At 47.1% G+C, this 14285-nt stretch overlaps 1 protein-coding gene across 8 annotated transcripts in view; it reads left to right on the forward strand.

Moving 5' to 3' along the window:
- Positions 1-14285, forward strand: part of LOC1276165 (obscurin) — a 67290-nt gene that overhangs the window by 37592 nt on the left and 15413 nt on the right. For 4 of the 8 annotated variants that reach the window (XM_061652170.1, XM_061652167.1, XM_061652171.1 and 1 more), the window contains 6 exons: positions 5758-5850; positions 7345-7474; positions 7601-11020; positions 11271-12365; positions 13179-13313; positions 14013-14252. In XM_061652170.1, the coding sequence (XP_061508154.1) occupies positions 5758-5850; positions 7345-7474; positions 7601-11020; positions 11271-12365; positions 13179-13313; positions 14013-14252 (5113 nt within the window). Of the gene's footprint in view, positions 1-2131; positions 2373-5757; positions 5851-7344; positions 7475-7600; positions 11021-11270; positions 12366-13178; positions 13314-14012; positions 14253-14285 lie in introns of those variants that run through there. The other 4 variants (XM_061652173.1, XM_061652168.1, XM_061652172.1 and 1 more) reach the window with 4 other exon arrangements.

Consider the following 14285-nt stretch of genomic DNA (forward strand, 5'->3'; position numbering starts at 1 on the left):
TTATCCTTAACACTTATTTATTTATATTTTCATTACTAAGTTATCCTTAATCCTATCAAATTTACGCAATATACGCAATTTTGCTATTTGTGATTTTTTTTAATTTGACAGTTATTTGAGCAAATTTGACTGATATGACACATAAATTGTCAAATGCAAAATAAATTCCCTTTTTGGTCGATTTACAAAAAAACCATTTTAAAAGGCACAAAATGATCAAAACACATCCAAGGAAACCACCCCTTTTATATTCGGCCTCAGCACAATTTTTCGATCGAAAAAATTCGATAGATCCGGCTGTCATTTTGGTGTCATTTGACACTCATTTCACCGCCAAGGTGTTCATTTTACTGGTCTTTTTGAAAACTGGTATACCATGACACTCACGAGCAAAATGAACTATGCTACAAAAATTCGATCGTTCCGCTTTGTATGGGGCAAAATCCGCGACGTATTCAGCCGTACCGGCGAACTCGTTCGTCGAAAAACATTCGTCGATCATGAGTGGACAGGGTTGTATCACTAGGTCAGGTAGTACAAAATCTATACGGTTTCCTAATTTTTTATCTAGAGGGCTATGAAATGAGTGAAAATGAGCGTCGCGGCGAACGTTCCCAGGAACGAACGAGTTCACCGGTACGGCTGATTGAGCTGCGGAAATTATAGAATATCAGAAAAATTCCGTAAATCAAGATTGATGTTGTTGAAAAACGTTATGTAAAAGCAAGTTGATAAATGTGTTGGTTCTTTTTCAGAATTTTGAGTGATAAAAAATTATTTATTAATTATTTTAAAAATGTTTTACCTGGGGGGGGGGCAACTTCATGTAGGGGTATAAAAGAAATAGTTATACTGTCAGTTTCACGTGAGCGCCTATCGAATTTTTTCGATCGAAAAATTGTGCTGAGGCCGATTATTTTGACAATCGCCGAATTCCGAACCGAATTCGATCGAGTTTGGGAAAGTGGCTGTTGTACACTTAAAAATCAAAACAAAAACCTTTTTGAGACTTAAATGGTCAAGTAGAGCATGTATTTCATTTAAACCAAAATCGTTATTATATGTGTCCAATATTTAGTTTACAAAACAGTCGCAGAGCTTTTGTGGCGAAAAGAGGTGCCTTTTCCTCGTAAAGGGGGTTTATTTTTACCCGAAACGCCACAGCCTATCAGCACGGCTCATTTACGTACGGGATGAACGGCGCCCCGGCATGAATGCAACCGTGCACTAATAGGCGCCACATTCCTTCCACCGTAAATGCAGAACCGAATTATTTGATTACCTTGCCGCCACCGCGCCGTCACCATGGCACAGCGCACCGCGAGCGACAGATGTATGTAAGTCAAGGTGAACAATTTTCGGTAGTCCTTCCCCTTGCAATTTTTCTCCGCCTGCTGAGGAGTTTTTGCCTCATTTTTTTTTAACTGAATATACAAGATGGCAGCGGACCAAAACCAACAACAACCACGCTCTTGACGCCAGAGTCAACATTAACGTCACCAAGGCGCGTCTGTAAAATCAATGCCATTAACACGCTCCATCCCGAGTGCAACCTTCAATGGGGAGGCATGGGGAGGGGGGGGGAATGATTTTCCCAAACATTCAAATTTTGAGCACATTAAAAAATGACTAGCGGCGTGTGTGTGTGTGTGTATGGGTGTGATAAATTGGTCCAGCGTTTGCTTGGTCTTGAAGGAAAATCGGATTTTCGTTTTTTTTTCTCACCACACGTTAAACCCAGCCCCAATGTGCTCCCGTCAATCTCATCAGCAACTCAGATAGCCAATGGCCGACTGATAGCTTACACTTCTCCTTTCACTCATCCCGCTATGTCTTAGTAGCTAGCTCTCTAGAGAACACACACACACACGCTCAAGAGGGCACAGAACGTTACGTTGCCGTTACGCTTCGTACCACCTGTTACCACACCCTGTGTGTTGCCGTTTTTTCCTCTCCAACACCCTCTCGCTGCTCCGTGCGCCCGGTCGCACATAACGCACACACAGACGTGCGCAACACTCACATGCGCTCGGTGTGCGGCTGGGTGGGTAGAAGGAAATTTTTCGGTCCGGACGTAATTTTAGAATATCTATATTTTTCGCTCACGGTCGCATGGGGTGGCCGAATTTCAGTCGTACTTCAAAGCTGCCAGTGGACAGATCGATCCGGAGTTGCTAGGATTTCCTCGAACAAAACAGATTGTGCCCGCGTCTCTAAAGTCAGTGTGTGTGTGTTGGTTCCGTTTGCCAACCCACCCGTCCTGTTCGCGCAGGGATCGCAGGGGACGGTTTAGTGCGATCGCTGCTGGAGTCGCGATCGCGAAACGTACGTGGCTCGCGGTTCGAGTTTCGAAAATTAAAGTTTACTATAAAGTGAGTTTGCAAAGTGGCGAATTTCGGTTTGGAAATATTTTATTAAAATATTGTGAAACAACCCTTTTCCCCCAACTGGGAAACCATTGCATAATCATTGATATCAATGTACGAGAAAAAATAAAAAAGAGAGGCAAAAAAGCAAGTGCTTGCATGTATGTAAATGGTTGTGGCGTGTGGTTTTGTGGGATGTTGCAAGGGACCAGTGACCAGTGTGTGTTGTGTTATTTTTGAACAATTGCTGATCGTGGCTTTTCGTGATGTGCTAAAGGAAAATTATTGTCTGCCACCACTTGCTTTTTGGGGGCTACTGATTCGTTTGAGAGAGAGAGAGAGAATGTGTGTATCTGTGTTGTGAAAATAAAGCTGCTGTATGTAATGTTGGAATACCTTCCACAGCAAATAAGCAATGAAAAGCTGGTGGAAATCTAATCGCAAACTAGGAAAGCCTACTGATGTGCAGTAGAACTCGGGGAAGATAAATCATGTTCTAAATCGAGCGCTGATTTAACTCGCGCAATTTTATAGTTCCCCTGTGGAGCAGAGTTAAAGCAGAGAAGGAGAGAGCAAAACAGATGGAGGATGAGAGAGAGAGAGAGAGAAATGTGTGCCAAAAAAGAAATGTGTCAAAGATAAAAATCCACGCCCGCCATTTACGTCACTTTCACCCACGTCGAGTGCTGTAACGATCCAGACCAATCTAATGTCTTCAAAAGCAGTTTTTCTCCTTTTTTCATTGGCCATTGCTTCTTCATTGTACATTCATTGCAAACATTAATTTTATTCGCAATTCCTTAAAACATTCCCGCACTCGATCGTCAAGCACTGTCAGGGTGCGATCGCTTGTAGGTCCTTTCCGTTAGGTTTGGGGGGGGGGGGGGGGGAATTTTACTTTTCCTCAAACTTATCACAATTACGCGTACACAAAAAAAAATAAGAAGGAAAAACAACCAGAACGCAACCGATTCGCATACACGACAGCTTTAATTACACACACGTCCGCCTGACACAGGCGGCACAACACGGAACGGGATTTTATTTATAACAACCAACGCCGCCATCCAACCGGCAACAAGTCCACAAAACCAACCGCTGCTGACCACTGAAACTACATCGAGGTTGAGCGAGCCCCAGTCAGGACGTGGTGAAAGTCGTAGCACGGAAACAGGAAGCGTGTTGAGGCGTGTGTGTCTATTCCTTTATCACTTTTTCGCCCGCGGTAGTGGGGCTTTCGTTGGCGTTTGACAAAACTTGGAGGATAAACAAATGTGTTGGGGGGAGAAAAAAACTGCACGCTCTAAATCATTCAAACGACGGGGACACCATAAATTTGGTCGGGACCATGTCGTATAGGGAGAGTAAAGTTAGACAGAGCTCTTGGAGATGCTGTTTGCGTCAGCAGCAGCACGGTTTGCTAAAGCAAAAGTTGAAGATAAATATTGCTATTAGATGATTGCAAAACATTCGTCAAGATCAATACTATCAGGACAATTTTTTATAGTGCTGGATCAAAAGTATATATTTTTTTGTTTTTGCTCAAAATATTAAAAATAATGAGTAGCTGTTTGAAATTCTGTAAAATACCAGGCGTCTCCATATACCTTTTTCATTTTTCATATCAACTTATCTGCTATAATTGAGGGTCTACATAAAAATGAACCAATAAGATTTATGTCAAACGTTGTTTTGTATGTTTTTAAAGCTATTTAATCGCTTAAATTATATATACTTCAGTGCAAAGTTGTTACACTCGTATATGTATGAAACACCAGGCGTTTCCATTATTTTAAAAAAGTCTGTAAAATTAAAAAAATATTGATATAATAATTCCTAGTGATACTTTTCTGCTTGACTTTGATTATTTATTCTTTCAAACCTGTCCAAATGGGTTCATTTTCAATATTTCCCCAAGATGAATCGGTAAACCTTGTTTATTCTCAAATTTGATGTGCTGACATTGCTCTACTTAATGATTCCGTTAAAGGTCACTCTTTTCTATCTAGCCTTTTCATCATCATCGCCAGAGCTAGATCTTCACTACCCAAAAACAGAAAAGTGTGGGATCGGAACTATCTCAAGTGTTCTCATCATTCCATGGGGTGAAATAAACTCTGGCACGCTCACGAAATCAACCGTGGGCGGTTAAAAGCTGTGTCTGTATATGACTATTACCTCACCCATTACCCATCTTTTTGGCTGTCTGAAAATTGCTGTATTTGTTTGGCGACTGATCAACATCCATCCCACGGCATTTACCTGTGCGTTACTGCAACCCCCACATGAGTAATGCAGCAACGGGTGGACGTGCCCCCGCAAAATAGTCTGATCTGTTGCGAGTGTTTTTTGTTTTTAGTTTCATCCTCCTTCTAGTTGCTAAAACCATCCGATGTCGCCTTTCGTCGTAGGTCATCACGGGTAGTGTGGGCGGGCACGACCGTCGTGCTCATCGGTTGCCGCTGAAAGGTCGCAATCCGCGGTGAAATGTTTTGAATTATTATTTCACGCCCAGTCGGTTTGGGGTAGCCCTTTCCAGATGTTCCGCCGAGTGGGTGGTTTTAGCCGTGAAACACATGCTGCGGTGAAGTGTGGCAGGGTGGACAACCTTGGCCTCTATCCGCGTGCTATCCAACCACCAACTTTTTCTTTGGAGACAGTTTGCTTGTTTTGTTGAGAATTATTTTAAAAATCTTATTTTTGGAAATTTCTACGATCGGAGGTTTGCTTTTGCGAAGACATCAGGCAGCTCTCGTCTTTACCGTCTACCAAGCGATTAATGATGGAAAATGATTAAAAATAGTCACGCGCAGTGCGAAACCGACCGATACGATCGATTTGTTTTCCTTCAAAATAGTGAAGAAAAAAAACACAGACGCATTCATTCCCATTCCATTTTATCATGTGAACTATTTTTAATGCCGATGGTAGCTCCAAACATGTTCTACTTCCCACGAACTGTTCGACTCTAACTTCGACCGGCTTGGTCAGTCGATCACCATTTCGAATGACAATCTGGTGAGAATTTATTGGTGAGAAGACTGTTGTGACTAACCTTACCCATCTCCCTCCTCAACTGCACTGTTTAGGGCAATTCGAGTGTGCAGCAAAGTAGGGAGCAGAAAGATGGTCGAATTTTAGTGACGAAAACGTGTGACTAGTGTAACGCGGTGATTTTACGAGTCTATTTTAAGTGACGACGTTTCTGTTGGTGGAATGCAAATAATTCGCCCTTAGTGTTAAGAGTGTCAGTGAAATTTTCGTGACCAAGTTAATGAAAGATCGATTTCCTTTCGTTTTTGTTCTCTCTTCTTTTCTCTCTCTCTTCTCTTTTGTGTGTGTGTGTGTGTTGCGTGTCTGTGTTTGTGCGTGATTTGTGTCATCCTCGCAGGAGCTATCGGCGAACATCGACGACGATAAAAGTCTCACCGAGCATCTGAAGCTTCCGATCCAGCGTATCAACGATTACAAACTACTCTTCAAGGTAAGCCCTGGCTCTGAGCCGGTGAGCGAGATCACAGGTGCAACCACACCGGATGTGATCGCACAAAACAGCACATGAAAAGGAGAACCACCATAACACACATCTAGAACCAACATCGATCACCACTACTCGAGAATTCCATCCAAACCACCACCACCATTCTCTCATCCTAACCTACACCGCTACTAATCAGCTGAGCTAAACATGGCCGCATGAAGACGAAAAGGTATTGCGCTCACAGTACTAACACCGAGTCAAACTTCAACCTGGTCAAAACGAAACACATGCTTTTATATGTGTGTTTTATTAGAGAAAAGGTGCTCTGTATGCTTCTTGCTTTTTTGGAGCATCAAATGGCCTTCACTTCTTTTCGGGGGAGAAAAAATAAACATTAACCTTCACCACAGCACATACAGCACAGGCGCAAAGTCGATCGAGCTGCGATCGGCCTAACCAAATAGTGGGAAACGAAAAAAATCACACACACACAAACAAACAAACAGACAAACACAGCACAACGCAGTTCCTCACAGAGCTAAATTTAGTAGCAAACTCCAGGGTGGAAAACACATAAACTACGCGGGAACTGGTTACATCGCCGCCTTTTCAGTTCATGTTGTCCGGTTTTAAAAGCAGGAAGTACATTGCAAAATGCACTGACCTATCCAGTAGAGCTTTGGGAGAGATTTATATACCTTTATACATTAAAACCATTTTCCATGGATTCAATTCCGTTCGTTATGTGCATTTGCTGGGACGGGTTGTTATTATTAGCAGCCACAGTTCATGGGGCATTAATTAATTCAACGGCCGATGTATGTTTGGTATTTTGGGTGATACGTTGCAAACCGACGTTGTTTTTTTTTCTATTCCCGGTTCAATGACGCAATGGTAATACAGCTGGTACTACCTTTTTAACACGTTCTGTACTTACGTGTTCGAAACACGGCGGTGAGTGTACTGTGGCAGACAAATGATGATGGATTGAGATCAGGCTAACGAGGTTTTCTTTTGCCCGTGTGTGTCTTTCATCGTTTGTGCTCGGTGACTCAGTGTCACTGGGGGGATGATGCAATGGGTGATCGGTGCTTTTAAAAATACGTATTTGTTTAATAACACTTTCACAAGAGAGGTGCAAAACAGAAAAACTCATAAATCACAAATAATTCAAAAATTCATTCCACCAAGAACGCTAAGGATTACAACGTTGGTATTTGAAGTTCAAATTTTGATTAAACGAGGAGGGAACAGATTCTGTCTTTTAAAAAATTATGCTCCTAAAAATGATACATAAAGTAACTAAAGTAACGATACACGAAGAAACATTACACAAGCAAATCATGGGGTTAAAAACAACATTTGCCAACTCTGCTCAAAAAAGGCAATTTCAACACGATCAAGACACCAACACCCTCTCGCGGGAAACTATTTACTCACCCTGATGTCCGTTCATCTTGCAAAACTCCGTTGCTCACTTCCGTCCGCACAACGCAGGAACTGCTCAAGTACTCGACCGCACTCGGCGAAAATGTGCTCGACATCCAGAAGGCGCTCGAGCTGATGCTCTCGGTGCCGAGCCGGGCGGCGAACAACAAATTTCTCGAAGCGATCGAAGGATTCCGAGGTAGGCAAATGTGCGGAAAGCACAAGCGAAAGCAAAGCGTAGTACGCGGCCGTGTATATACAAACTGTTTTCCCTGTTTCCTTCCCGGGCCGTCAACACACCTACACACACACACACACACGATAGGCAACCTGCAGAAGCTGGGCCGCGTGCTCGCCCACGAGTACTTTGGCGTGCGGGACCGGGAGAACAAGATCAAGGAGCGCTACCTGTTCCTGTTCAAGTCGCGCATCCTCGTCACGAAAGTGAAGCGCCTGTCGGACGATCGGTCGATCTTCATCCTGAAGGACATCGTGCGCCTGCCGGACTGCGAGCTGCGGGACATCGATACGCGCGCGTTCGAGCTGGTGCCGAAGGGCAAGGGCTCCGATCCGGTCCATCTGATCGCCTACTCGGAGGAGGCGAAGCAGCGCTGGATCTACGAGATCAGCGAGTACGCCAACAACGCGGTCGCGCTGCAGGAACACTCGAACGACGATCTGCGGCTCGATCCGACGCAAACCAACATCGACGACAGCATCATCAAGCTGCCGCAGCGCATCGAGGCGCACAAGACGGACGAAAACATCAAACCGTCCGACATTGCGGACAGCTACGTGGTGTTCAAGCATAAGACGAGCCGGGACGAATCGCACCAGGCGCTGCAGAAGATCCAGTACCTGCAGCAGCAGCAGCAGCAGCATCTGCCCCAGCAGCTCGGCGAGCCGGCAGAGGCGGCAGTGGTGGTGGAGGAGGAGGAGGAAAAGTCCGCCTCGGTCCAGGAACGGTTGGCCGCGTTCGAGGTGAAGAAGTCGGCGAAGAAGTTGGACCTCACGCACACCAAGCAGCAGGAAGCGATCGCCGTAGCGTCAAGCGTGGTGCAGTCGGAAACGAAGACAGCTTCGTCCTCCTCATCATCCGTGTCCGTTACTTCCTCGTCCGTGTCCGTGAAGGAGGAGCAACACGAGCGATCGGTTGCCGTGAAACGACAACAGGAGGTGCAGCTGGAAAGCTCGGTCACGAAGAGCAGCAAGTCGGAGAGCAAGACGGTGTCGTCCGTGTCGTGTTCCACCAGCAACTCCAGCATCAGCTCGTCCCAGGAATCGTCGCTCGCTGAAACTCAGCAAACGCAGCAGCAGCTGCTCGAGCAGCAGAACAAAATCAAGCAGATCGAGTCGAAGTACGCCGCGCTCAAGCAGAAGCAGCTCGAGCAGAAGTCGGAAATTGTCGATGCCAAGTTCCAGATCGTCGAGACCAAGTTTGCCGCACTCAAGCAGAAGCAGGAACTGTTGCTGCAGGAGCAACATCAGCAGCAGGTAACTACCTCCACTACTGGCAGTGCCGTTGTAGCCCAACAGCAGCAGCAGCAGCAAGTTGAGGCGGTTTCGAAGATCCAGCAGATCGAATCGAAGTACGCGGCTCAGAAGCAGGAGGAAGCCGTTTCAAAGATTCAGCAGATCGAATCCAAATACGCCGCTCGCAAATCATCGCTCACGGGAGTGACTGTGGAAGAGTCGGTCAAGCTACAGCAAACAACTGCTTCGGTGCAACAAGAACAGCAACAAAAAACCGTTGTCTCCACCGTTGCGGTGGAAAAGGCACCGGAAGAGCCGCTCTCGAAGCTCCAGCAGCTTGAGTCCAAGTACACTGCCCACATCCAGCAGGCAAAGGAACTGGTAAAGGAATCGATTGAAGCGACGATTAAGAGCGAAGCTGAACCAAAACCAGAACCAACGTCTGCTGACTCACCGCAAACGGAATCGCTTTCGAAGATACAGCAGATCGAATCGAAGTATGCCGCACTCAAGGCACGCCAGCAGCAGCAACTGCAGGAGATTAAGGCGGCCGAAGTGACGACGGAAACGACCGTTACCGTAGCGCAGCAGCAACAAACCCAAACGCCATCTGTCGAAGAACCTCAGTCGAAGATCGCCCAGATCGAGGCAAAGTACGCGTTCAAGCGTCAACAATCGCTGAGCGTTGATGAGTCGCTTAACTCGAAGCTCCCCGTTCCGGTGAAGAAGGAAGTGGAGGTACAATCCACGGTGAAGGTTGCAAAGCAAGAGACAACAGCCACCAAGACTGAACAGGTTACGAAAACTTCGGAAGTAAAAGCTGCTGAAATTAAGAGTGCAGAAGCTGTTAAAGTTCAGGAGACGGTGAAAGTTGAGCAGAAAGAAGTGAAGGAGTCGAAAAAGAAGATCCCTGAACCGATTAAACTTACGGAACAGGCAACGAAGACTGCAGGCGATAAGGGACCGGACTCGCCCAAGAAGGGTAAAACACCGAAGACTCCGAAATCTCCATCGCCCAAGAAGGAGGCTGTTCCGTTTAAACCAAAGCCGGAAGAACCTAAAAAGATCGTTGAACCGGCTAAGACTGTGCCAGCGAAGCCAGCGGAACCGACCAAGCCGGAAAAATCGGTTGAGGCATCGAAGCCTGCTGAACCGATAAAGGTTGACAAACCGGTAGAACAATCGAAGCTTGCCGAAACAGTTAAGACCTCCAAGCCTGTTGAATCGCCAAAGCCAGTTGAAACTCCCAAGCCTGCAGAGCCAGTTAAGACTGTAAAGCCTGCAGAACCAGCTAAGCCCGTTGAACCGGTTAAGACTACAAAGTCTTCGGAGGAAGCGAAGAAGCCAGCTGAACCAGCGAAGACTGTGAAGCCTGTCGAGTCTCCCAAGGCAGCTGAACCGGTAAAGGTTGAGAAACCTGCTGAGTCGGCAAAGCCTGTTGAACCGGTTAAGACTACTAAGACTCCGGAGCCGACGAAACCATCTGAACCGGTAAAACCAGCTGAGCCGGTGAAGGTTGAGAAACCTGCAGAACCGGCAAAGCCTGTTGAACCGGCGAAGCCTGTTGAACCGGTTAAGACTACTAAGACACTGGAGCCCACGAAACCAACTGAACCGGCAAAACCTGTCAAGCCAGCAGAGTCTGTCAAAGTTGAGAAACCATCTGAACCAGCCAAGACCGCGAAACCTGCCGAGCCTGCAAAGCCTGCTGAACCTGCAAAGCCTTCTCCTCCATCGAAGCTTCCTGAGCCTACCAAACCTTCGAAGCCTGCAGAACCAATCGCTAAACCTGTTGAACAAGCGAAGGCCACGCCTGAACCTCCCAAGAAGGTAGTGTCCGAACCGGTTAAAGTTGAGGCACCTAAAGCCACTCAACCGGCTAAGGCCCCAGAACCTGTGAAAGCTCCCGAACCGACGAAACCAACTGAAACGCCGAAACCCGTTCAGGAACCTGCTAAACCTGCTGAACCAACAAAACCACTGGCCAATAAACCGGCGGAGTCACCTAAAGTAGCGGAACCTGCCAAGGTCGAAGAACAACCAGCTCGCCGTCCCGATTCACCCAAGTCGGCCAAGAAAGCATCCTCGCCGAAGAAGACATCTCCGCCGAAGGAACCGAAGAAGGTGCCGGAACCGGTTGTGCCGAAACCGGTGGAAAAGAAGACTGAATCCGTGAAGGTACAGGAACAGAAGAAGACTGAAACGACGACCGCAACCGTTCAGAAGGCTAGTGAGAGTTTCAAACAGGTAGAGACCGTTACAACTCGCAAAGGTAAGTGGGCTAAGTCTTTGAAACTCTTTTCCTTTCACACTGTTTCTTTTTGCGCTACTCGCTGGCTTTACTCATTCATTCATTCGACTCACATCTCACATAAATCATTTCAAAATTTCATCTCGATACACACATTCATGAGAGTCAAGGGAGGATCACGGTGTACATTTTAACATCATGAACAATATATTTCTTCTATAAAAACTTGTCCAAATGTTACGCTTCTTTGTGGATACCGCACGTGCAACAGGTCGTACTACACCTGCGGCGGTGTCCGAGGACGTGTCCCCGGTCGAGGGTGCCGTCGAGCAGAAGTCGCGCGAGGAAGCGCTCAACCGCAAGCTAGAGGAAATATACGCCCGCGAAAAGGCGACCCTAGCCGAGGCGAAGCGTATCCGTGAGCTGGAGGAGCAGGAAATACGGCGCAAGTTTGAGCAGCGTTCGATCCGCGAGATCCAACAGATCAAGGAGACGGCTACGGAATTTCTGCAGCAAATTGCTGCCACTCGTAATCTCGTCCAGTCGGTGCTAGAAACGAGTACCGAGCCGAGGGTTCCGCAAGTGACCAAAGCAGCGACAAGTGCGGCCGCATCCGGTGGAGAAGGAAACAACTCCCAACCGAACTCCGGAGCTGGACAGGAAGGGTCGTCCGATCAATCAGCTCAAGAAGCGGGTAGTGGTGGTGATCAGGGTGCAGCACCCAACCAATCGGAGCAATCCGCTGGCGAACAGGGTGGTTCTGCCGGCAGTAACAACGGCAACGACGGTAACGGCGATCGTGAGGACAAAAAGCGTACACCTCCGCCACTACAGCTGCCTACCTTCTTCGATCCACCGCCACCACCGGTCTATCAGGCGACGATCGAGGTGTTCATCAAGAAGGAGCGTCCACCGCCACCGCCACCACCAAAGATTACGCGCAAACTCGTAGTTAACACCGACGAGCTAGAGCGCAAAACGCAAGCCTTCTTCGACGGGGAGATCAACGAACCCGATCCAGACTTTTCCATTGCGGCGGCACACCGCAAGCTCAAGGGCATCAAGAACATCTGCAAGAAGGCGGACGAAACCGTCTTGTACGCGGAGGACACGATCGTGAAGGCGGAACAGGGCGAGTTCGACAGTATCGTAATCCCCGAGCCGGAGGAAGACAAGCGACCGCGCGAACCGGTGTACGAGTACCAGTACACGGTCGAGGATCCGGTTACGGGAGCGCGCGTCTGCACGGCCGACCCGAACCTGGTGCTGATCGAGAAGGAGCTAAGGATGGAGGACCATTACGGTTCGGCGCACTCGCGCTACTCATCGTCGCGGTTGTCCTCGCGCAGGAGTCACACCTCGGAAGGTATACAAACATTCCCTGTGGGGTCCTTCACGGGAAACCACGAGACCATGTTGTAACCGTGTTTGTTCGTGTCGTTGGATGTCTGTGTATCTCTCTCACTGTCGTAACCAGCACTGTGCCGTGCGCCTTCAATGTAGTGTGCCTTAGTGATCTTGCAAACTCAAAAATCCAAAATTATTACCCAGCAATTGTTTCACGCGCTCGGTCGAGCGAGCGATCGACCATCAACTGGCGTATGCGTATGTCTAATGTGCTCGTCTTCGTTGTCACTAATGGTAATTGGTCGACGTTGCAAATGAACATCGTTGTTGTGTCTATTCACGAAGCTGTTCATCCAATGTGTTTGTATGCGTGTTTGTGTGGGAATTACTTGATCTAATCCGACTACTAACCGATCACTTCATCACACAACTCATGTGCTGATCCATCATCTCTGACCAAAGGCTCTAAAGCAAACTGTCCTTCTCTGTTTCCTGTGTACTGTTGTGATGCAACTCGTGACGACTCTTTCTCTAATGGAATGCTTTCTCTATTTAATTTCTATTCTCTTTCCTCGATACAAACACACACACCCACACACAATCAAACGTCATATGACACATAACAAACTGCCTAATGGTTGGCTTATTCTTGATACTCGTACGTATCCCTGTCAAACAATAAAAAAAACCCACAAAATCACCAACTTCCAACTTCGATCTTACGATCTCCAATTTTACATGGCTCTACCCACACCTACCATCACCACCACCTGCCTTCTGTCTCTTTTTCACTCGCAATCCCGAAACCGACATATCCGTCACTCACATCTAGCTCAAGAGAAAGAACTAGCTGCGATAGAGACGCGCCACGTGTCCAAGATGTCGACGACCAACACGAAGAAGATCCGCGTACCGACCAACATACGGCCGCACTTCATCAAACCGATCCGTGGTCTCACGGTGGAGCGTAAGTGTTCATCCTAGTTGCCCCATTTTGTCCACGTTTTCAGTATTATCTCCAGTGACAGAGAGATAGAGACATACGGTTATCATCATCTCTATCTGTCTCCGATCATCATCATTTCTGTTCGTGCGGTTTCTCCACACGCGGGACAGAGTGTGAAACTGCGGTACTCCTTCCAACCAAAGTACAACAAAAGAACAAGATTGCTTTACGCTTTCAGTGTAGTATCGAGTCCCTCTTGTCCTTTATTGCTTACTACTCCCTTTACATAACTCATAGGTCAAACGTGAGACTACACAAAACCCAAGCCTTGAGCAATAGTCCCCTTTTAGGAAAGGCTTCCAATTCGTATTGCTTTCTGTAGATACAAGCTTTGTAGAGTTCAACGCTTTAAGTACACACGTTTTTTTTACAGTGACGTCCGTGTAAGTGTCCGTTTTTGTCCTGTGCCGTCCCCGTCTGTGTGACGCTTCTGTCCGTCCATTTTCTTTCCAACCAAAACCCCCACAAATGGGCTCGAGGAAATATTTTCCTTCTCAATAAACATTAAGTTCCCATTCTTTCCACTTCAAAGTGTTCTAAGTATACTCCTTATCCGGTCTCTACTCTACCCTTCACGTGTTCCTTCCATCCACACATTCCCTTGGAGTGCAGTTCTTGCAAAGCGTAGCAAGTAACACAGTGTTATTCCCTACTCAACAGCGGGTGAAAATGCCAAGTTCACTGTGCAGGTGGACGAAATGTCCAACATGCAGTGGCTGAAGGACAACAAGCCGCTCGACGATCGTCTAGCCGACCGTGTGATCACGAAGGAGAACGATGATCTTACGTACTCGCTCGAAATCCAGCACTGCCGTGAGCAGGACAGCGGCATCTACACGGCCCGTGCCATCAACGGTACGGAGAATGCCTCCTGTACCGCTCAGCTCATCGTTGAAACACGTAAGTTTTGCCTTTTTTCATACAACCATCTTC

Source organism: Anopheles gambiae, chromosome 2, assembly GCF_943734735.2.
Source record: "Anopheles gambiae chromosome 2, idAnoGambNW_F1_1, whole genome shotgun sequence".
Classification (NCBI taxonomy): domain Eukaryota; kingdom Metazoa; phylum Arthropoda; class Insecta; order Diptera; family Culicidae; genus Anopheles; species Anopheles gambiae.